Source organism: Diadema setosum, unplaced genomic scaffold, assembly GCF_964275005.1.
Source record: "Diadema setosum unplaced genomic scaffold, eeDiaSeto1 scaffold_29, whole genome shotgun sequence".
Taxonomy (NCBI): domain Eukaryota; kingdom Metazoa; phylum Echinodermata; class Echinoidea; order Diadematoida; family Diadematidae; genus Diadema; species Diadema setosum.
Window position 1 is genome coordinate 228572 of NW_027307655.1, and position 25789 is coordinate 254360.

Genomic DNA, 25789 nt, shown 5'->3' on the forward strand with positions numbered 1-25789 from the left:
TTTACGACAATTAAATCGTAACCAAGATTATCACCAAAAAAAAAAAGACAAGAAAAAGGATGTAAAGTGATAATTGATGAAACTGGAGCATAAACAAGATAGCAATTATTTCTAGTCTTAGAGAAATTCGCAATGGCATGGCTGATATGAAAAAATATACTATACAAGTTCAGATTTCATTCAACAGTGCTTGGGTTAGTGCTTGAATTTCAGACTACAAGGTCATACATTTTCCAAAATCTTCAACGTAAAATTTATTTTCCAGGTCCAAACATACTTAGTTGGGATCAAATGATGTTGTTTTCGCTTTTTATTTTTTGTTTTGTTTGTTTGGTTTTTCCACATGGTATGTCGATACAGTTTATTTACATAGTTACTCCATCTGCTTCAAGAGGGAGTACTTTTCGATTTCAGTCCTGTATTCATGCCATGACCATCGAGGATGTTACCGAATCCTTGATTTTGCTCTGGGATGTCTATAAACACCACCCCTCCCCCTCAGGCATCCTATGTATTTTCCGTTGGCTACTGAGCCGGTACATGAGATGACATCATACATTGTATCTTGAAGAAGTGCGCGTGCGCATGGATTAGCTTTCCTTACCTACTCATTCTGCTGTAGTAGCGACTTACGCCAGGTGAGCGATGCCATGTGCTCGGCATGCAAATAAAATGACATTTGTAGTACTATTCAAAAAAAAGAAGAGTTTGCAATGCTTCAGTGAAGTCCTTTGATCGTTAGATTCTCTTCATTGCTCTTGGGGCAGGACAAAATTTCTTCAATAAGTAAGGAAATTGAAACTGTAGTTACAGTGTATATCTCATAAAAATCCACCTTTCTAGCTCCTCACACAGGCAGTGTTATGGTGATTTATATATATATATATATATATATATATATATATATATATATATATATATATATATATATATATATATATATATATATATATATATATATATATATATATATATATATATATATAATATATATATATATAATATATATATACATATATATATATAAATATATATATATTATATATATGTATATGTATAACAAAAGGGGTGTATCAGTGTTTACAAGGCAACCGTCGCAAATTGAGAACAACGACAAAACAGGGGTAAACTTATATTAGAATTGTGGTCCGAGCCTTGGACTACTGGATCCGCATGCGAACTTCTTCAAAATACAATGTACTGCGTAATACAGCTATTGCGAATACCTTTTTATACGACACATAAATCTGAATTCTGTTTGAATTCTCTCATGTATACACAGAAAGAAAGTGGGCGGGACATTTTGGTGACCTAAAATATACCAAAAAGATCAAACGCCCTCTGAGACCGCAGTGCGCCATTCCGCACTTTATATATATATATATATATATATATATATATATTATATATATAATACGTGAAGACTCAAAATGGGCAAGACATGTCAACATAGTTACTCTTTACCTTTTTTCATATTTTGTGAGAGAGCAATTAAGACTGATCTAAAATTTGGGATGAGGAACAAATGGGGAATCGTGCTTCTTCATTTTTTTTTTTATGTTTAAAGCATATTAATTTTAGATTAGGTATGCCTTCGAGTCTGGGCTATTCATTGCTTCAAAACCCTTTCTTCAGATATGGAACTGTTGTAGCAGAATCAAATGATCATGCAAGTATTATTCTCGTTCTCAAAAAGGGCATTTTGTTACTTGCTATGACATATGTTATATAGCATTACATCTCATAACATTCACACTATGTGTTCCCTCTTTTTGAAGGATTATTCAACCATGAATATCTGTTGTACATTCAATGCTTGTGCGTGATTGGGCTAGTCTGTCACGTTCCAAGGAAGTGGAACAGACTCCAAAGTCTGAGAAGGGAAACGCTGTTGACAAATTCAAGCAACTGAAAAACTGTGGTTATCTACAATGTTCATACATTGCAGATAACATTGCAGACAAATTCAAAGATAATTTGTTCTATTCCACATTGTTCGCCGTGAAGGACCATAGGTCAATCTCTACTCCCCCCCCCCCCCGCAAGCGAACATTTAAACAAAGATGAGAAAGAGAGGGAGAAAAAAGTGTCCTTTAGATTACGTTTATGTGTTCAAAGGGCGTGTAGAAATGACTTGCTGCAGAGCAATAGTTACTTGTAAAGATACTCTATATGGCACAATAAGTATAAGCTCATGCAACATTGATATCACTGTGAGACTTACGCGATTATGACATTTGACTTTCCAAGCCCCATGGAATCTGTAGATAACGTCCTCGTTAAGGTAAGATGGCTCTAACAGTGTCTTTTGCACTTATATAGTTGGCGCGTTTGCTTTGTAACGCTACATGTTACTTAACAACATTAAGTTTGACTAACATATGATATTGTGTATTGGAAATGTGGAATAAAAGTGAAATGGGTACTTTGGCCAATTGGTGAACTTAACACTATATAGATGAATCATGGGGAGCATAGCATCATGAATTCTTTGAAAGTGAGTGAATCAAAGTAACAGTATGTTATTAATAATAACAATCATTTTGAGGCAAATAATATTTGACTTTCTGTCCTTACATTTGCTTGGTCATACCTAGGTAAGGATATGGAGGAACATTAAACACACACACACACATACATACACTCGCGACCCTTGTTAATTAGCTTTTCTTGTAACATGTGCCTCTATATTCTTCAAGTTCTGCAGAGTACGAAATGAGCCTTTTACTTCGAATAGCACCGAGTTCTTTGAAATTCCGCTCTCGGTAAAGAGATAGCTTAATGAAATTATTATATCATTGTTATCTGACACACTTAGTTTGAAAACCCTTTTCTCGATTACTGAAAGTGCCAGGCCATTGACTACAATTTGTGTTATTAAAGTGAGAGTGATTCGTTCGGTGATGCTTTAGTAAGCACAAATTAACCGTCAGCGTGCCACATTATCCAGTTGTACAACGATTTATGTGTGGAATGTGGGCACATCTATTCATTAGTAGAGATAGAGTAACAGACAAAATGTGACCGTGCACCTCAAAACGAACATAAAGTCGCACACACTGATTTTGTGTGAGGACTGAAAATAAGTGAAATGGGTCAACCTAGCCAAACTTGACTTTTTCATATTTTCTGAAAGAGCGGGTCTTCTTTTACATTATGCTACAATTTGGTATCATAAAAAGGGCAGGAAAGTGTGTTTTTTTAGCAGTTTATCTCGAACATTTTTGGTAGAATAGTGTGATTAGGTGTGTCTTTAGCATCCCTTTTTCATTTCTGAAAAACCTTGTCCACACTCTTCACTTTCAACTCTAATAACTTTTGAAAGGATAGTGCTACTGCTTTGAAAATTGGCATTAATTATGGACAGAATGTGTCAATGAGGCATGCTCAATTTCAGTTTAATTTAATAATCCCTTCATTGTTGTTACTCTGGTGGCTTACTTCCTGTTTTTTGTCCCATTCATCGCACAGCCAGCACGGTTTGGTAAAGATTAAGCGCTTGAATAGACACTGTACTTCAGAGCCTCTTTTCTCAGTTCGCACTTTTCCTGAGTTTGTGCTTTCTTTCCAATATTTAGATACGTTAGAAGAGTCCATTTGATTTGAGTTATACATCATTTTAAAGCTTAAAGTCTGCTCTTTCAGAATATGGTCTTAACTAAAAATTCATGTCTGGCGACTTTTTGTTTGTTTTGAGGTGCAGGTTCACAAATGTTTCCTTTCGAGAAAAAAAAAAACATATAGGAAGATTATTTTGAAGTGCTTGAAACATTGTCTCTCTGTTGTATGAGTGAGTGCTGTTATTCTTAGATCATTCGTCGTCTGACGCCCTGGAACCTATATTGAGACTTGTTGTCTATGTGTGTATCATTAAGTATTGGCATTATCATTATTGTTATTATTATGATTATTATTGTGATTATTATTATGATTATCAACATTATAAATACTACTACTACTACTACTAATACTAGCATATATATATTACTAGTACTGTTATATTTCTTTTTGTGTGTGTGCGTGAGAGCAAATTTGACGAAGCAAGAAATTCTAAATTCTATGGTGTTCATAATGGTAAAAGGGCTCAAACAAGTCCCTGAAGAAAAAAACAGCCATCATAATTCTTCAAAGACTCCCTCAATGTCCCATTTTTTTTTTGAGAAATGCTCATTTTTGTGTCTTACGTGTGCAAATTTAATTAGCTTGACCCAGCATTATTTTCAAAAACAAAGTTTGTCATAAATGTATCTAGACACATGTATTATGTTAATTACACGCCTTGTAAATTTGGCATATAAAAAGGCGTTCCTTGTCAATATTCGGAATATGGTAAATTGTGCAGGATTAAAAGTACAACTTGTAAAGTACAATTAACATTTAAAAGAGTTAAAGTGTCATCTTCATATTTAAAACTTTTTTTTTCCACACGGTATTTTTTGATTTGATGGACACATCCGTCACCCCTTCAATATTGATTTGTTGCTTTATTTTTTGAGTGCATACTTTTTTATTACTTTGTTTGGCTGTTTGTTTATTTCTCTCCTTGTTTGTCAATTTGCATGTTTCTTTCATTTTGTTAAGCAGACATGAGGATCTATCCAGTTCCCTTGTGTGAAAATGGCATGGTGTATACTTCGGATTGTGTTCATCACACTCGCGGTTTATAAAGGTATGACCAAAAAAAAAAAAAAAAAAAATCTTCAGACTTTTCGATATAAACTTTAAAATATGTTCAGACAATGCAACCAGTCTTATATTTGGGTAAGAATTAATGTTGGGTTGGCTTATGTATTATACCAGCGCATCCAGACAATATCAGAAGTTGGTTTCCCATGCATTTTCTAGGCAATAATAACATTAAAATAGCATTTGCATACTATAAAACAACAAGGACACTGGATTTGCAATCGAAATGAATCCGTATAAACTGTAAGACAGAATCAACTTTTTTCCCCTGTTTTATTAAATGTCAGAAAATGAACTGTAAAAAATCTACATGTGTGAAGCGTTCGACGAAAAAAAAAAATTAATATACAGTTCTACATGTTTATTTCTAGGATGTTTATTAGGTAAGTGACGTTTATTTTTATTCAGACAATCTAGCATGTTGCAACGCTTTGTTCCAATCACAATCTTACATTCTTTATTACTTGTTGTTTTTAATTACTTGTCAGTGTATGACAGTGGAATTCATAGTATATTTCGACTTGTTCTGGTGGATTTGTTGTATTATTGGGCTCTGTTATCGTTTTGCTAATGATTTTTTTTTCTTCGATTCTCCCATTATTTCTCGGTAATGGTGTGCCATTTTCATGCAGCATTTGCGGATCCCAACGTGCACTTACATTCCAACTCGGGTCAAGACGTCATGCTTCAGTGCTCCCTGCAGAAAGCTGACGTCTTTGTGCTGTACTGGCAGTATTCCCTTTCAAAAGAGCCATTTTCAACATGCCGAAACCAAAGCTTCGTAGAACTTGTAACAGAAAATCGACTCGACGGTACCATTCAATACGGGGCTAACTTGACGAGTGATTTCAAATCCAAACTGATCTTAAAGGCCGATTTCGATGTGATTCTTGTAAATGTATCTCAACATGATGCGGGGTGCTACCGGTGTGGCGTAATCTTGTATGACGCTCAGGAGTACTTGGCCACTACGACCATTCTGAGAATTACGGGCAGCTATGATACTGGTGACTAGAACTGCACATACTTCTAACTAATGTAGTGCTTATAAGCGTGTGCATGCAAAAGTCACAAAGTTTTTTATAATTATATTTTGGGCTAGTCCTTTATCTTCGTCAGATCACTTTTTTCAAAACTGTAGGTACTTTCTGACCCCCCCCCCCCCAAAAAAAGGTATATATATATATATATATATATATATATATATATATATACATATATATATATATATATATATATATATATGTGTGACCCTGCACCTAAAAACAAACAAAAAGTCGCCAAACATGAACTTTTAGTTAAGACCATATTCTGAAAGAACAGACTTTAAGCTTTAAAATGATGTATAACTGAAATCAAATGGACTCTCCTAACATATCTAAATATTGGAAAGAAAGCACAAACTCAGGAAAAGTGTGGACTGAGAAAAGAGGCTGTGAAGTACAGTGTCTCTTCAAGCGCTTAATCTTTACCAAACCGTGCTGGCTGTGCGATGAATGGGACAAAAAAAACAAGAAGTAAACCACCAGATTAACAACAATGAAGGGATTATTAGATTAAACTGAAATTAAGCATGCCTCATTACCACATTCTGTCCATAATTAATGCCAACTTTCAAAGCAGTAGCACTATTCTTTCAAACGTTATTAGAGTTGAAAGTGAAGAGTGTTGACAAGGTTTTTCAGAACTGAAAAAAAAAAGGATTCTAAAGACACACCTAATCACACGATTCTACCAAAAATGTTCGAGATAAACTGCTAAAAAACACACTTTCTATGATACCAAATTTTAGCATAATGTAAAAGAAGACCCGCTCTTTTAGAAAATATGAAAAAGTCAAGTTCGGCTAGGTTGACCAATTTCACTTATTTTCAGTCCTCAAGCAAAATCAGTGTGTGCGACTTTATGTTCGTTTTGAGGTGCACGGTCACATATGATAAAGAATTTATATAGAGGGATGGCACAATGCGCACCCCCCCCCCCCCCCGGCCTAGAAGAGGTAAAAGTAGTTTGGGCTTTGTAGGGTTAAACAATACAGTGTTAAATGTATTCTTGCAATTCCTGGTCGGCGCATGTTAGGGAAACGGCACTGATTGGGAACCAAACTCTGGGGGCTAATTTTTAAATGTAGGCCTCCTGATTTTTCTTCTCTTGAAAAGCTGAAAACCCACTTTCCCATTCAATTTAAGATTCCAAACTAAAGACTAATATAGAAGGAGAAATGTTCTTTCAGAAAATATGGAAAACTAACAATTGGCCCGGTTGACCCGTTTCACCTTTCGTGAGTCATCACAATAAAAAAAAAATCAAGGGCAGCGAATTTTTGTTGCTATACATATCGAAAAATACAAAACACTGTTTATACAAGAAAAATACAACCCAGTGGTTAAAGTGATATGGACACCATAACTCTTTAAAGACCTATAAAGTCTCCACCAACTTCACTGAATGGCAATGTTCTACGGCAATTATTAGCCTAGAACGCTGCAAGTAGTCGTAAGAACGCTTAGAAGGTAAAACTGAGATAATCAGAATAGCCAGAGATAATTTTGATAGCAAACGCTTAAACAAATGCCATGCTACATTAATGAGAAAAGTAAAATTAAAGTGAAGGGTATATTTGAAGAGCTTGCTTCCAAAAGGCGCTAAATCCATCATTTTTCAATGGATTTAGCGCCTTTATGTTGCAAGCTCTTCATTTGGAGTCAGTGGTTTAGGTTTTTGTACACGGATCAACAAGGAAGACGTGTAATTAGCTGGCAATGTGAAAGTTAAAAAAAAAAAAATCTATAGAAAATGAAAATGGAGCTGGTTGCTAGAAAAGAAAAGTATAGGCGAGGGTTTCCAATACCGATTGTATACATATTATATTGCATGAGAAAACAATATAGAGATTAACAATCAAACAAACCAACAACCGAAAAATTTAAGCTCTCAGCGAACCTGTAGGAAATTATGACCGTCTTTATTACATAGTACCACATTTCTGATATTTCAGACAGTGTTTACGAGAAACGTGGACCTCAACCAAAAAACAAGAATGAAATAAAATGTGACCCGCTGCAAGAAAAGGATCCGAAAGTCGAAGGAAAAAAAAAATTATGAAAATGACATGACATTATTTCCTTACTCCTCCACTTAAATGTCATATGTAACATGACTCATAAAATCATTCGGTGATTTTATTAGCGCATGTCGAGTGGTTTAGGACATCAGCGTTTCGAGAAAACCGCCTTCAAAGTTGTCCTTCTGACACTATCATGATCAAGGGAAAGCAAGACATTTTTCATCGTTTGACAAAAGAAGGGACGCTCCTAGCAACCTCCGCGATGTTCATTCAAGCTTAGCGACCAATCATTAACCAGGATGCCACGCACTGACCAGTGAGATCACTCCTTCGTTGCTAGGGGCGGAGTCTAGCTGCGGCGCTAAATCCAAATCTTCGGACACATTGCTGTTCCGTTAAAAGTCAGATAATCATGGTCCAGAAAAATGCTTTTCTCTTGCCTTTCAGTTGATTATTTAGCTTCGAAGTTTCAGGAGATGATAGAAGAAACATTATACTACAAAATTAATGTCAAAAATAGATTTCTGAACGTTTTGACGGATTTCGATGATCTGACATTAAACTCGATTTTCTCGGCTCACCCGTCAGCAACTTTAGGATCCTTTTGTTGTAGCGGGCCACCAATACGCAATCTTCAATGGACCTATTTCGTTTTCACTACACATCATTACTTTGTATTTTAACTACACAATGCTTTACCCCGCTGTAGCTTAATTGGTAATAAAAAAATACTAACAAAACTAATGGTAAGTTATATGTTGTTTAAAGCTTTGCATGATGAAGTAAGTGGGGGGAGAAATATTTTCGGTGACACAATGTGTAAGGCAAGTTATACACATTTTGATTTTGATTACTGCAGGAAAAAATATCGTCGAAGAACCAACCTCAAAACCGGATTTTACTGCCTTGTTCATCTTTCTTGGAATAGTCGTCTGGGTCGTGTCGCTTGTGTCCGTGGTTGTCATTAGAAAGAAAGGCAGGTGGCATTATTTGCAAATAGCTATCATGTAAAAAAAAAAAAAAAAACGAATTGACATGAAATATCGAAAAGATTTAATGCGACGAGAGCTTTATATTCGCGAAAATTTCTCGTCAACCTGTTTTTAATGAAAAGAATCTGTGAGGGCAAGTCATAAAGTTATGGGTTAGATTTGTTTGCAACTTTTTGCGTTCCTATCTATGTTTAATGTACAACACACATGAGCCTTGTCTTCTGTTTTGTGACATCTTTATTAACATGCCATTATAAAAAAAGCGCGACAAAACAAATTTTAATTAATCATGTTCTCTTATAGCTATATTTACCATGTTTGTCAACTTCAAATGTAAGACTAATAATAACGGAATTTAAGTAGATCAAGATCTACCGAAGTAAATCTCTTTTAATGTCATTTATTTCGCACCTGTCTTTATGATTGGGGAAAAAGAGAGAGAGAGAGAAAAAAAAAAAAAAACCCAGTAAATTGTCCTTGTCTATGGTTACTTCCTTTTGGAATAAGTTGCAGACATACATGCTATATTCTTTGATAACCATTTTCCTTCTTATACAAAACACAAACAAACAGTAATTCAAGCACACTGCAGACAACGTTTCATCAGCCTAATCCAAGAAATCCTATTTGTGTCCGTACATCGTTAAACTATCATACTGTACCAAAGCGTTCTTTAGATAATTTTCATTGGTATAATTGAATGCAAATATCTCCCAATTTATTGTTATTGTTTCAAACAGGGATTACATTGAAGATTTTCGGAGACCAAGAGGAAGAAGATGTATCGTCTCCGATTCTTCCAGACTTCAGAAATGGTATATTTTGTACTCGGTTTTCATTATTACTCTTCAAAAAGTCCGAAGAATAACGGTGTGAGTTTACATAAAAATTTGAAATAAAAATTGGGAAATTGTACCATCAATGCAGAATAATCGATGAAAGCACTATATTAACGTCAGAGTGAAGTAAAACAATTACGAGATGAAAAGCAAAGAGGACTCCTTTGTTATCATTACATTGTATCTATATTTGAAACATTTACACTACATAAAAAATGCAACTCTGCCGAAGTTAATAATATCAGAGTTATTGGCATCTTAACATATGTGACCCTGCACCTCAAAACAAACAAAAAGTCGCCAGACATGAATTTTTAGTTAAGACCATATTCTGAAAGAGCAGATTTTAAGCTTTAAAATGATGTATAACTCAAATCAAATGGACTCTTCTAACCTATCTAAATATTGGAAAGAAAGCACAAACTCAGGAAAAGTGTGAACTGAGAAAAGAGGCTTTGAAGTACAGTGTCTCTTCAAGCGCTTAATCTTTACCAAACCGTGCTGGCTGTGCGATGAATGGGACAAAAACAGGAAGTAAACCACCAGAGAAACAACAATGAAGAGATTATCAAATTAAACTGAAATTAAGCATGCCTCACTAACACATTCTGTCCATAATTAATGCCAACTTTCAAAGCAGTAGCATTATCCTTTCAAAAGTTATTAGAGTTGAAAGTGAAGAGTGTGGACGAGGTTTTCAGAAATGAAAAAGGGATTCTAAAGACACACCTAATCACACTATTCTACCAAAAATGTTCGAGATAAACTGCTAAAAAAACACACTTTCCTGCCCGCTTTATGATACCAAATTTTAGCATAATGTAAAAGAAGACCCGCTCTTTCAGAAAATATGAAAAAATCAAGTTCGGCTAGGTTGACCCATTTCACTTTAATTTTCAGTCCTCACGCAAAATCAGTGTGGGCGACTTTATGTTCGTTTTGAGGTGCACGGTCACATATGTAGACCAAAACAAAAATAAAAAAGTTAGACCCTCTGTTTTATTGATTATATTTAACTGACTGTTTATGTCATTGTGCAACTACAGGAAAACCCCGAGGTCGAATAAACAAGACAAAGGTAACAATGACATGACATCAAGCACATCATACATCAGAGAGCAATAAAAAAAAAAAAAATCATCTCTATATTATCCATCTATCTTCCATATAAAAGAGTCAGGCTGAATGAACAATTTGTTATTTATGTATAGACATATTATGTTATGTTGAATGAATATTTAATCTTTAAAGGTACTGTTAACCACTGGGAGCGGTGATGAAAAAAAAATGCTCGAGATATTGCATTTGATGCGCATGTGTGGGTCCGTTTTATCGCGAAATATCTTCCATGTAAAAGTTTTTGCAATTAAGCCTAGAATGTACGGAGATGTCACTACTTTTTGTCTTTAAAAAATGAATAAGCGTAGACTGTTTAGTCTATAAACATTCATATTATTTGTATGTAACAAAATCAAATTTCACAGTCGTTGTTTCTATCCATGGCTCACATTTTAGAACTATTTCGAAGCTATAAAGCTGGGTTTTTGTTTCATCTGCAAATGGTAAATAGTGGCTTTAATGACATATATCTACAATTTTATGGGCGCAGAATGGCATAGCTGTCGTCTTTGTTTCATTGAGGGCTTTTTTCGGTCCTCATTCCACGCATGACTTCAAGAAGAACCAGATTGCTTTAACAGTTGACTTGTTTCGTCTCAAGTTGGTTTCTCCGTTTTCTCCCACTATTTATGTGTAATGAAGATGTGGATCTGAACTGTTATGTTTAAAAGAAATATCAAAATGTATGAAACATCTTATGATTAATAACAACAATGAGTAGCTGTTATAGAAATAACGTAGTAAGCAACCTTCTGCTTCCAAACTTAAATCTTTACATTGATCACATCGTATTTAATACTTGAAAACTTTAATTTTCTCACTAATTGGTATTACCTCATATATTTTCGTTGATTGAAAAACAACATGTGTATGATGATATATGGTATTTTGCATGTCATTCTAATGCTTATCATGTATCTCATAAAAAATGAGAATTAATTCAATATCATTGAGCGAAAAGGTTTATGTGCATAAACATTACATTCTCATCACGTTGAATACATGTACAATTACCCTGAGCTTTTAAATTATCTTGTCACCCGTACCAGACAATCAACGACGTCATTCATGGCATGATCGAATTACCGTATTTCTGTCACCTTATAATCGACACACCGGAGTTTCAGCGCCTTCGTTTCATTAAACAGCTGGGACCAGTGTGTTATGTTTACCCTTGTGCAGTACACACTCGATTTGACCACTCCATCGGGTAGGCTATTTATTAATTTTTCATCCTCTCTTTCTATCCCTCTAATTTCCTTTTCTTTTTTGTTTCATGTGTTAAATAACGGAAACAAATAAATTTACAGTAGAACTGATATTATACTCTGCCCTTTGCCATAGGCATGCCATGGAATGTTTTCTCTACTTTCATGTATTTAAGTAACTGATCCATACCTTGATTCACCCAGCCGTTATCTGGCAACAGCATAAATGCACCTTCAATAGTGTTTTTTTTTTTCATACAGTATTTTATTGGACAATATACGAGGAGTCTATTTCTTTCTCTCCTGTTCCTTCTCTCATCTTCCATCACCGCTATCCCTTTCTTCTTTGTTTTTTTTTTTTAATTTCTGCGCATCACTTGACTACATAACCATGAATGTTCTGTTGTGTGAAATGTTATTAATTTCGGCTTATTGGGGATTCTCTTGTATTGATTTTTTTTTTAATCATTATATCTCCGTTCTCTGTCACAATGAGTTGCTTACCTTTCTTGTGCAAAATCAGCTATGAATATTGATGAACTATGTGCATAATATATTTCCGAAACTGATCATAGTTGAATACTTGTACCATGCAGAAACAGTTGGTGAAATGAAATGAAAATGAAATTTTGCTCAAGAAAATTAAGTCTTCAACAAAAGACGAGAAAATGAACATCTTCTGTTGTTTTTTTTTTCTTTTAATGGCATTACTCATTTTCCCAGAAACCCTAATATTCCAATGCTCGAATGATCAAGTATGTACGTGTGTGTCACACACAAACACAGTAATATAGCTTCTGACCATTCGAGCACTGAGAATCTAGGGTTTCTGGGACGAACAGTGAACTAGGGCTTTCTGTAGCTCAGTCGGTAGAGCACCGGACTAGCATCCGGAGGTCTCTGGTTCGAATCCCAATGGAATCCCATTTTCTTTGCTCAATTTACCACGAATATATATTTTCATAACTTGAATGTTGACTTTTCAATATCGGTCATAAAACCTTTGTTTAGATAAATATGAAAAAACACGCAATTTTCAGGTACGGTGCATAAATCCAAGACCTGGTGTTTACGACGTATTGCTACCTTCAAATCCCATTGACTTTAATATGTCTCGCCTATATATGTATTTTGGTTGATCTTGATGGATTTTTATAGACTAAGACTCCTGGTTTCAATGTGTTCAACAGTCTCAGTAATAGCCTACAGGAGTTATTTGATGTTATTCATTATATACAGCACCTTTACATCAACAACAAAGACAATTATGTTAATAATGCTCGTCTTTGCATTCCTTCTTTTTGTATAACTCAGAGTCTGTTATATGGCTGGAGAGCTTGCAAAAAAGCTTCAATCTGAGGAAAACAGCAACATCACCGCTGTTGATGTACGATGCATGGAAATTGCCGGTTTGTGCCATGACCTCGGTCAAGGTCCCCTCTCTCATGTTTTCAAAGACTTTATGGCTGAACAAGGAAAGGACTGGAAGGTACTAAGAGAATAATGCTATAGGTCCTATTTTCACCAGTGTTGATACAATGGGGGAATTGTTCGTCTCATTTAAGACAGCTCATGAAGTCACCATGCATAGATGTTAAAAACAGAACCAACCAAAAGAAAAAAAAAAAAACACACACACAAAACGCACGTTTACTTTTGACCTTTGACTCACATTTATTGTTTGAAATTTGAAATTAAAATTAATGTAAAAGAAGACCGCTAGTTTATATTCAGATATGTTGTTCTTCTTATTCCAAAAGACCAATCTGTGCAAAATGTTATTTATGCTGATGAGCTGAGGAGCCTAAATGTCGAGACGTACGAGGTGCACAACTAACATACTGATTACAAGCGCTCGCATACGCGAGCGTTAATTCGTACCGAGTAGCATACGACGTCGTAGGCTAGTATGGGCGTTTGTGTACTGTTCATCCATGTAGACATCTCAGATTCCACTGAATCAAATTATACCAAAATTACAGGATATACTTTATAGGTTATATCCAGGTACTCACTTAGATTTGAACGAAATCGGTTATCGAGAAGTATCAATATCGATGCTGACTTTCAAGTCGTCACTCAAAACAAACTTGCTCTTTGCGAGAGATCGCGGCGAGCACTGCCTCCACAATCGAGAACTGAAGGTTAGCCATCTAATATTGTGCGAACAGGGAATCTACGCGAGAGATACAACTCAATGTACAATGATTGTGGCAAGCTGTGTGATTTAGGAACTATATTTCTCATTCAACTTGTCACAAATTATTTGTGTATTGATTTTTTTTCTCCTGATTACTTGAAAGAGTTGTCTCATACTATTAGATGGCTAACTCCTGTCTGTGCGCTCGCAGGAAGAGTACGCCGCGGTCGAAGTAACAGAGTAAATTTTGAGCGACGACATGAAAGTCAATATCAACACTTACGCGTCCCGATATGTGAATTGGTTCAAATTTACATGAGCAATTGGAAATGAGTCATAAAGTATTTCTTGTGATTGTGGTGCAATTTGGTATGGTGAATTTTGAGAATATCCACATGAATACGGAAGTATGCTAGCATTGGTTGTCTACACTACAGCGCCAACGCTGCGGGAGCTGCCTGGTCAGGCCACACTCCGGGATAACTCCTTCTAAAACTAGATCCAGCCCTTGGTGTGAATAAGACCACCAAGAGGTTTATCTTAGCTAAACATCGAAAATACTAAAAACCCTATACCTTACCTACAAAATTTCAGCACAGGAACAACACAGTTTTCTACGGTCAGCATGTACGGGTAACTATGCCAATTTAATTTTTCATAGAGATTTGAAAATTTCTCCACATATTTGTGACCGTGCACCTCAAAACGAACAAAAAGTCGCACACACTGATTTTGCGTGAGGACTGAAAATAAGTGAAATTGGTCAACCTAGTCGAACTTGACTTTTTCATATTTTCTGAAAGAGCCGGTCTTCTTTTACTTTATGCTAAAATTTGGTATCAACAGGCAGGAAAGTGTGTTTTTGAGCAGTTTATCTTGAACATTTTGGGTAGAATAGTGTGATTAGGTGTGTCTTTAGAATCCCTTTTTCATTTCTGAAAAACCTTGTCCACACTCTTCACTTTCAACTCTAATAACTTTTGAAAGGATAGTGCTACTAATTTTAAAGTTGGCATTTATTATGGACAGAATGTGTTAATGAGGCATGCCTAATTGCAATTTAATCTGATAATCCCTTCATTGTTGTTACTCTGGTGGTTTACTTCCTGTTTTTTGTCCCATTCATCGCACAGCCAGCACGGTTTGATAAAGATTAAGCGCTTGAATAGACACTGTACTTCACAGCCTCTTTTCTCAGTTCACACTTTTCCTGAGTTTGTGCATTCTTTCCAATATTTAGATAGGTTAGGAGAGTCCATTTGATTTGAGTTATACATCATTTTAAAGCTTAAAGTCTGCTCTTTCAGAATTTGGTCTTAACTAAAAATTCATGTCTGGCTACTTTTTGTTTGTTTTGAGGTGCAGGGTCATATTTTATCTAGGTAAAAAGATTTTAGAGAGATTTTTAACATATTTATTCCAGATTCATTTTGCAATTTGAATATTAAGATAACAGCTGTTTCAGTACTTCGTGCAACATTTCTAGTACTTTGGCATGTGTACTTTGTCTTGCCAAATAGGAGTTGTGCACCTGTGACGTACACCAATTTGTATGGATCGTTCCATGGCTTGCTTGTTTTCAATTTGTTTTCAAAGAAATCATAACAGGCTTACCCTGGGTTATTTTTTGTTTTTTGTTTTTGCTGTTGTTCTTGGGATTTTTTTCAGTTGTAGGCATCAAAAATTTTATATAAGACTCATATCACAATTAGAAAGTGTCGCACACTGTCTTCTTTTCACTTTCTTTTCTCCCCGCATTTCACTCTATCTGAATAGTCACCATCGCTGCTGCAGCAAAAGTTTGTATACACGTCATTACAGATCTATCATAACCGACTGTTGTTTTTCTTCTCAACTTTAAACCATTGTTTTAGCCCGAAGAAGAAAGTACTCGCATTCTGAGACATTTAATCACGAAAAACAACCTCATGGGGAAGCTTGAGGAGTTTGGTATCACTGAGGAGAAATTAGATATCATCTGTCAACTAATATGCAGCCAAACAACCGAGCGGAAAGGTGACAAGGTAGAAAGTCACTTTCTTTCTTTTTTAAGTAGCTCATTACTTAGATGACGTCACTTAATGTATTCCTTCTTCAGAAATATTTCATTTACACACATTCAACTGGACGAAAAGGCATGAATGATAACAAATATAGCAACGACACATGAAATAACAAAGATAGCTTCATATATTTCCTATAATGTCTGTGTACTATAATTTTTCACGTGATCACGTTTTCTCTGGATCATTTGCAGTAGACAACTAACTACTGATAATGTTACCTCAGCCGGTTGATAGTATGAAATATGTCGACTTTTATCCGGTCAATAACACATCACAGAAAAATGTTTGCCACCTTTTTCAGTATTAAATGAGTTCCTCTTTTTTATCCTTTCTTTCGGTTAGCTTCACACCTAGCGCATTACAGATTCCAATATCAGAAGCAGCAATCAGTATTGTTGTTGTTTTTTTAACATTAGTTATACAATAAACTTCGGTAGTCTTTACGAAAAAATGATAAAGTGAGTTTTACTTTTTTTTTGTAATATTTATCTCGAATACCGTATGCACTTTTTGAATGGAATGTCATATTTCAACAACAATGACTGTATAGGTCTTCATAAACAATACACTTATCCATATCTGATATAAGAATAACTATATTAAGTCACGGATTGCACTGAATATAATTTTCAGTTAATTCCTGCAGAGAAGTTCTACCTCAGACAGATAGTTAAGAACATCGTCAATGGAATAGATGTCGACACCTGGGACTGTGTTGCAAGAGACGCACATTTTCTTGGCATAGCATCAGCATTCGAAATCGAACGAATTCTCTCACATGTCAAAATTTGCGAGGTCAAGCGTGCCGGGGAGGACAAGGCACGGAAGGAACTGTGTTTCCGAGAAAAGGTAATGTTTCGTACTTCATGTTCGTACTTCAAATACGTTAAAATACAATCGTTATAAACGTTGACTTGTCACAAATACTTTCAGAAATGCTTTCAGATCATTTCACATGTAATATTCAAACACAATAGTTTATAGGAATGAAAATTAGATTCTAATGTTTCCTAACCATTTCCGGAAGTGACAAGAAACTGTACGGTTTGAAATTAGTTCACATATGGAGACGCAATAAAGAAATATTTTTTTTTGTTAAATATATTATCAGCTCTCCGTTAAATATCATGAACATTTAATATATATATATATATATATTTATATATATATATATGAAGAGTTTGTTTGCAAAAACCGATAAGTCCATATTTGCTAAATGGAGATATTTGCGGTTAAAGGTCAAGAAAAATAAAGAGAATAATAAGAAAATGTTTGCTTCTTTTGACCATAACTTCAAAAATATACCTTCATATGTAGTGACCAATATATCATTTAAAGGGTATTATTTTTTACTTTATGACAGAGATCGTACGTCAAAATCTTCAAAAATGGACTTATCGGTTTTTGCAAACAAACCCTTCATATATATCTATATATATATATATATATAATGGTATTATTATCCGCGTGTCGGAATAAGAGCATGAAGACGATGAAGACAAACAAGTTGACATAATGCATTAGAATCTAACTTCATTTATTTGTAAACAAAATTCTCGACCCTTTTGATCCGTGCAAGGGTCGAAAATTTGGTTTACAAATAAATGAAGTTGGATTCTAATGCATTATGTCAACTTGTTTGTCTTCATCGTCTTTATATATATATATATATATATATATATATATATATATAGTGTATGTAAGGTCAAAATAAAGTATGTTTTATATAATTTAACAAAATGTTGAATTTTAAGACTTTAATGACACGAACAATACACCTAGAGAGAGAGAGAGAGAGAGAGAGAGAGAGGGGGGGGGGATGTGTCAAGCCCTGCCTCCTACAACTGCATAGTCAAAACTGGTTCCTTGGAGGAACAGGAGTGTTGCGACACGGATTGTCGCCCCTTCACGGATTGTCGCCCCCGAGGCGACAATCCGTGACGCTTGTGCAGTTCCCAGTTTTTGACCTCGAAGGCGACAATCCGTGATGACAAAGAATATGTTGCGGCACGGATTGTCGCCCCGTCACGGATTGTCGCCCCGGGCTCGGGGTGATTCCTCCGGTGTTAAGCTTTGGTGGGATGGGTATGACTGGTAAGTTATGCGTATGTGTGTGTGTGCGTGTGTGTATTGTGAGCTGCATGAGATGTGATGTGTATGATTTGTAGGTGCGTACAATAAGTGACTTGTGTATGGGTTTCCGTATTGTTGTGTGTGTGTGTGTGTGTGTGTGTGTTTGGAGTATAATAATACAATATGTAGAAACTGTGCATGTTTGGTGGTTGTATAGTGCTAGTGGTTTGTTTGTTTGTGTGTATGCGTGTGCCTGTATGCTTACGTGTGTATGCGGTATATAGTGGCTTATGTGTATATCAAAGGGTATGTGATGGTGCGTGTTTGTGGGCACAATTTTGTGCCTGCATGAGTATCTGAGGGGTTTGGTGTTCGTGGGCTACGTAGGCCCTACGTATGTGTGTTGTGTGTGAGCGTTCGTGTGTCTACTTAAGGCATCAGTCACATAATGCTCTGCGTCCGGCGTTACGCCCAAATAAGTCTTTTTTTCTTTTTTTTTCTGCGGACACCCGGGGATCTCTTGCTGTCATTAGAGCATTTTTACAAAACATACGGGAAAAAATATGCGGGGCGATACGGAGAGATAGATAACTCGATTATAGACCAACCCTACTAATAATTTCTTCACGAGAAAGTTTTCACATGCAGGGCCCTACCAAACCTACATTCGTTGAATATATTGGTTTGGATCATGTAGCACCTTCTTACTTACAAGGGCATATACATAAAAAAGCACAAATACATTACACAAATCTAGAATGAAATCAGTCATAAAAAACCCGACCACCACCCCCTCCCCAACCGAAACAAACCTAGGGCCTACATCTATCCTAAATATTAAATCCTACCAACATCTGTCATGCCATTTATAACTATCCTTCTTCAAATCCAATCCCCAACCCACCAACCCCTGATTAAACAAAACCTAAATCATCCTACACCCACATTCACCAACCCAAATACATACATACACACACACACACACACAGACACACACACACACGAAGGTTCGCTATTCGGAAGTTTCGTTTTTTTTTTTTCCATTTATCCGAAACACACAATTCCCTATACCTAGAGGTTCGTTGATCCAAAAATGAAATTCGGAATAACGAACCTTCGGAATAAAGAGCCTTCGGACGAATGAGCCTTCAGAATAACAAACGTTTGAAATAACGAAATGTAACCCCCTTCCCACATACACAAGCACACCCGAACCGATACCACATTCCTTCCTGATGAAACGACTTCCCAATGTTGATAAATAAGACATAATGGACCGTATGCAGAAAAGCAGCATCCGCCCGCACGCAAGCTCCACTCCGAATTCATTTACAAATCCGTCAAACAAACTCATCAAATTCAAAGCTGCTGATAAAATCAATATCAACGTTCATGCCAGCAACAGCTTACTAGGTGTCCCTCCCCACGCGAAGCTAAAAAAAAACACATACGCAAAAAACTGACATAATAAACACATTCTTCCATCACACACACACACACACACACACACATATACACACATACACACACACACACACGCACACACAAACGGACACTAAATTATCATGTGCACGCGCACATTCACACTTCCTTGAAACCTTTCCATTACTTTCTACATGGCATGTTTGCATGGATGTAGCCATGTAAGTTATGTGTTAGTATTCCAATTATTATGTCCAGTACGATATTACCCAGCAAAATGTGATTCCGCGCGACAATCCGTGCCGCCAACGCCCGTCACGGATTGTCGCCCCGAGCAGGAGGCGACAATCGGTGTAGGGGCGACAATCCGTGTCCCAACAAGGGGTGTGCTTTAGACACAGTCTGTTGGTGACTAGTCTTCCAAGCTAGTTTTTTTTTTTTTTCTTTAAAGGTGCATAGTCCCGGTAGTGTAGAGGGCGCTGTTGATTATACTGCCAATCACCGTTAGCATTGATACGAAGATTACCGAAGTTGAGCTGTCATCAAGAGTAAAGTGCGTAGGTGTTGCTAAGTAACGTTGCCTTCGTTGTCTTCTCTGCGCATCGCGCAGTCTGTAGTAATGCAGGGTGCGTGCATAATGTGCCTGTTATTATGATATCACAAAAGAAGTTTGCTAAAGCCGTCAACCCCCTCAGCCGAATCATGAGCCGAACTGTGAGTCGACCACTGACTACAGCGTAAGCGCTAAAGAGGAGTCGATAGCGTAGTTCTCTATAGGAAATTTGCGCCGTGCGCCCGCGTACGCATTTGACTAAAACACCGGGACCATGCACCTTTAAGAAATCATACAAGGAAACATAATTTAATTTTTGTATATACAACGAAACTTTTACTCTGTAATCATGGAAAATGTAATCATGATGTAAATTGTCTTTCAAAATGTGTTTTCATGCTGTCATTAAATCAAATTACCCTTTTCTCTCAATTGAACTAGTAAGATAAATGAATCATGTGCTTTCTTTTTTCTTTTATGTTTTTTTGTAGGTTGCAAATGACATAAACCACATGTTTGTAACACGGCGTCATATTTTTGATGCAGCCTATCATCACAGGGTGACTATCGCGATATCAATTATGTAAGCACCACGCTAGAGGGGTCCATACTATCAATAATCACCAAAAAATAGAAAATAATAATGCAGACTGGTGCAAAATCTTCTTTTTTTTTTTTTGTTGCATACATAGAGATACCTAGATATGAAAAACCCAAGTCCAAATTTGGCTCGCCTCTCTGGAGACCCTTTACGAAGTCATACAAGGAAAGATAATCAGTATAATGTTTTACACTTAAATTTATATGAATACCATTCCACTCTTCCAATCATGTCATGATTTCTATTTTCTATATTTTTTCTCTAATGAATTTGGGTCCCTTAGAAATTCAGGTACATATATTCTTGATAATTTGACCCTGCATCACAAAACCAGCAAAAAGTCGCCAACAGGGATTAGTTAAGGGCAGACTCTGAAAGAGCAGACTTTAGATAACTCAAATCAAATGAACTGCCTAAATACTGGAAAGAAAGCACACACTCTGGGAAGGTGTGAACTGAGAAAAGAAGCTTTGAAATACTGAGTGAATTCAAGTGCTTAATCTTCACCAAGCCGTGCTAGCTGTTCGATGAAATGGACAAAACACACGATGTCAACCACTGGAGCAACAACACTGAATAGATTACCACATTAAGCTGAAATTGAATATGTTGTATTAACTCATTACGTCCATGATTAATGCCAATTTTCAAAGCAGTTACGTAGCGTATCATTTCAAAAGTTATTTGACTTGAAAGTGAAGTGTGTGCAAAGGATTGCAAGATATGAAGACAAGTGTCTAAGAAATACCTGATCATTCCAAAACTGGTGAAAACACACTTTCCCATTCATGTTATGATCCCACACTAAAGAATAATGTAGAAGAAGGATAGCTCTTTCAGAAATTATAAACAACTAAAAATTGACTCGGTTGACTCATTTCACCATTTTTTGGTCGTCAAGTAAAATTATGTGAGGCGGCTTTATGTTGGTTTCGTGATGCACGTCACATCTTATAAATGTATATTTTAGCATGCCCACAAATATTAGCGAAAGAGGACGATAATAGGATAAATAATTCCAAGCCTAAGAACAATTTTCTTTGTTTATGTCGTATATGATATATTCAAGTGTATGCTTCTGTGTGTGGGGGTGGATGTGTGTGTCAGTCTATAAGTCTTTATAAATTATTCCAATATTTATTGAATCTCATCAAGAACCACTACATTTTATGATACAATTTCCTCACAGGTCACCTTTAGTGATATCTTTTTAATCCATTTACAAGCCCATGAACACGATGCTTATCAAGATTTTTTTTTCAAAAAGTAACATTTTATTCTTTGCTGTTAAGAATGGACCTATTATGATCAACTGGTAAAACTTGTTTAATTGTTAGGTATAAAGATGCATTTCGAGCAGCAGCAAGACATATCAAGTTTTACGGAGCTAACGGGTAAGTCATCCTTCACAAGTTTAAGTGAATTGCTCATTCTTTACTTCAAGTAGAATATTAAGCACTTAGTAACTTGTGCATTAGTGTTTTTCTTCAGTACAAATCTCACCCTATATCGCGGTAACATATTTGGAGATTTTTTTTTTTTGGCATGTTCAGTATTTCTAATAATTCACGTATATATTATATTACATCCTAGACCTCGTATCTACAAATGTCAAATGTTCAGGAGAGCCAAAGCACTAGAGTATTTTATGCGACAGCCTTTCCTTTGACATGCCTTTTTGGCTTCATTTTTTGTAGTACGACAGTTGGGATCGGGATAGAACATCATTAGCCCATTATTTGACCATTAATCCAAAAATTCCTTTTCACCAAAATTTCATATTCAAGGTTGTGTCACCCAAGCGAAGATATATGAAAAAAAAAAAAAGAGAGACGTGGCTAAATTTTGTGTGCTGTCGTCTTTGGAAGAGTAATGATGATGAAAACAATCATGCTTCTCCTGCTTAAAATAAACGTATACCTAATTTGACATGCCTATATAATTTGTTTTAATTTGTTTGTTTCTTTCTTTTTCGAAGCAAATTCAATCTCACAAATTGCGTTGAGGACGAGGAAGCATTCTGTCAGGCCACCGATGGCATTGTTCATGTCATAATGCAGTCGAGATCCACAGAGCCGGGTATGATGAAAGCTAAACACATCCTTCATCGAATCCACTGCCGACAGCTTTACCAATTCATCACAGAGATTCCACAAGCTAATATAAAGGTTAAATTGCGTACCCAATCTGCGTCTTGCTCTCTACATTTACGTTTATGCAATGGACTGTCGGTGAACGGAAATTTGACAACGCATGAACGTCCATGCCATTCGATCTATTTTTATTTTATTTTTCATGATAAAAATTTGAATGAGGAAATTTAGGTGATATCTTAAATTAACAACTCATTTATAAGTAGTCTGAATTGTTATATCGTAATTATTACACCATTGTATTTAGATACATACGTGTGTGATTGAATATATCCTTGTTTGCTTTGTGCGAGTGCGCGCGCGCAACTATTAAATCAGTCAGAGAATGTCAAATTGGAACGTTTTTGGAACGATTTCCCAGTGATATATGTTATGTTCTTTGACATAACAATAATTATTATATTTATACCCATGCCATTAAAACCAGGTTTGCTTTCAAGTATCACTGTTCTTTTTCTTATTTCAGTTAAGCACTACGGATCCAAACGTACTCATAAAGAAACTTATTTCTCGAGATGACATCCCACCTTTGCAGAAAAGCATCTGGAAAAAAGACAATCTCTTCGTAGAGGTATGCAATATACTTGGGGATGACAACTAAACGTTTTTATTTCAAGGGATTAAAATACAATAACAAGGACTCAATATTTTCCCCTGAAGGCACGTTGAACAAAAACATTACAAATTTGAGATTTTATGATATAAAACGTGAAAAGGCAACCGTGTATTATCGCAAGGGATAGCAACACTAATTTTGGAGGATGGGAATACGGCTTTAAATTTTGATAGGGAAATCGATAATGAAAATCTCCAGCAGTCAAGGTGCATTTTTCTCCACACACCGTACGGTATAAATCTGAAATACAAATGTAACAACACCTTATTGCTATCACGACTACAATATTTTATGCTGTTTCTTTATATATAAAACGACTACAAAGGCAATGAATTCATGATTACAGGAAATTTTAGTTTCATCCTCCCATCCCAATATATATATATATATATATATATATATATATATATGTGTGTATATATATATATATATATATATATGACCCTGTATCACAAAGCCAACAAAAAGTCGCAAGATATATATTTTTAGTTAAGGGCAGATTCTGAAATAACAAACTCTAAGCTTTAAAATGATGTATAACTCAATTCAAATGAAGGTCGCTAATCTGCCTAAATATTGTAAAGAAGGCACACTCTCTGGAAAATGTGAACTGAGACAAGAGGCTGTGAAGTACAGGGTGTATTCAAGCGCTTAATCTTTCACCAAGCCGTGTAGCTGTGCAATGAAAGGGACAAAACATAAGATGTCAACCACTGGATCAACAACAATGAAGGAATTATCAGGAATTAACACATTCCGTCCATGATTAATGCAACCTTAAATAGCGGTAGAGCCTTCCTTTCAAAAGTTATTAGACTTGAAAGTGAAGGGTGTACAAAGGAATTTAAGAAATGAAAAGGGGCCTCTAATACATAACTAATAATTCTACTCTCCCCGAAAAAGGGTCATGTTATGATCCCAAACTAAAGAATCATGTAAACGAAAGATAGCTCTTTCATAAAATATGAAAAACTCAGGATTGACTTAGATGACCCATTTCACCTGTTTTGAGTCCTCGCGTAAAATCAAGGTGTGCGACCTTTAGTTTGTTTTGTGGTGCACGGTCATATAATATGTAACATGAACTGTATGTATATGGTTTATGTGAACTGTGTTTAACTAATGACATTTATTTCTTGCTAGCCCCTACATGCAAAACAAAGCAAAACAACAACATAATTGACAAATTTGCATTCAGCATTATTACCACTGCTTTAAACATGTTGCAATTAACCCAATAGGTATCGAAAAGCAGGTACGGGATGAGAGACGAGAATCCATTGTTCAGCATACCGTTCTACGATAAGGAGCAGAATAACCAGGCACAACCACTGCAACCTGACAAGGTAAACGGAGCTTAAATCGAAGCGTTAACGTTCTAATAGTCGGAGACACCTGTTCTCACTTCCAAGGTCAATTATTTAGATTATAATGTGTATATATATATATATATATATATATATATATATATGGGGCATGGTGGAATTATGTAATTTGTTGATATTATTAAGATATATCGGTAATTAGGGGGAATTGAAAAAAAAAATAAACAAATATTTTAATTCAAAAACAGTCGATCCAATAATTGGTAATTGAAAACTAGCAGCCTAACTAAACTTTAATGTGTCACCAAGGAAAATATTTCCTTTCTTTCCTAGGATCAATATTGCATCATAGATTTTTTTGTTTCTTTGTACATTGTTAATTGTCCTTAGCGTAAAATGAGCTTTGGTGAATTATATGACAAATCTATGTGGCGAAACATATGGTGCATTGGGAGAACTCTCATATATTTGTATATATATATATATATATATATACATATATATATATATATAGCGAAGAATCAAGAAATAAACTAGTAATGCATTATTTCGCCAATAAGAATGAGTTTGCAACTGATTGACAAATTGCCCCACATCGACGTAAATAAGCACTGAATTGATCAGTGTTTTAGTAGTAGCCATGATAAAAAATCATGGGCGTACATACTCGAGCAGGATTCGAACCTACGACCTCCTGATCACCGGACAGGCGTCATCTCCACTAGACCACCGAGCTTTCGCCCGACAGCAAGTGTTGGTTCTAATCCTTATAGCATGCAGCGGGTACTGCTTTGTTATTCAAATTCATTAAATTCTTCCGTCGAGATGTTTTCATTGCAACTGATTGACAAATTGCCCCACATCGACGTAAATAAGCATTGAATTGATCAGTGTTTTAGTAGTAGCCATGATAAAAAATCATGGGCGTA

The 25789-nt window shown here is 35.8% G+C and overlaps 1 protein-coding gene across 1 annotated transcript; it reads left to right on the forward strand.

Moving 5' to 3' along the window:
• The first annotated feature begins 2230 nt into the window (after positions 1 to 2230).
• On the forward strand, positions 2231 to 24841 carry LOC140245755 (deoxynucleoside triphosphate triphosphohydrolase SAMHD1-like). The gene is made up of 9 exons (XM_072325279.1): positions 2231 to 2284; positions 11753 to 11913; positions 13226 to 13400; positions 15926 to 16075; positions 16751 to 16966; positions 20657 to 20748; positions 22104 to 22160; positions 22745 to 22944; positions 24777 to 24841. The coding sequence occupies exons 1-9, from the start codon at positions 2231 to 2233 to the stop codon at positions 24839 to 24841; spliced, it is 1170 nt and encodes a 389-aa protein (XP_072181380.1).
• The last annotated feature ends 948 nt before the right edge of the window (positions 24842 to 25789 follow it).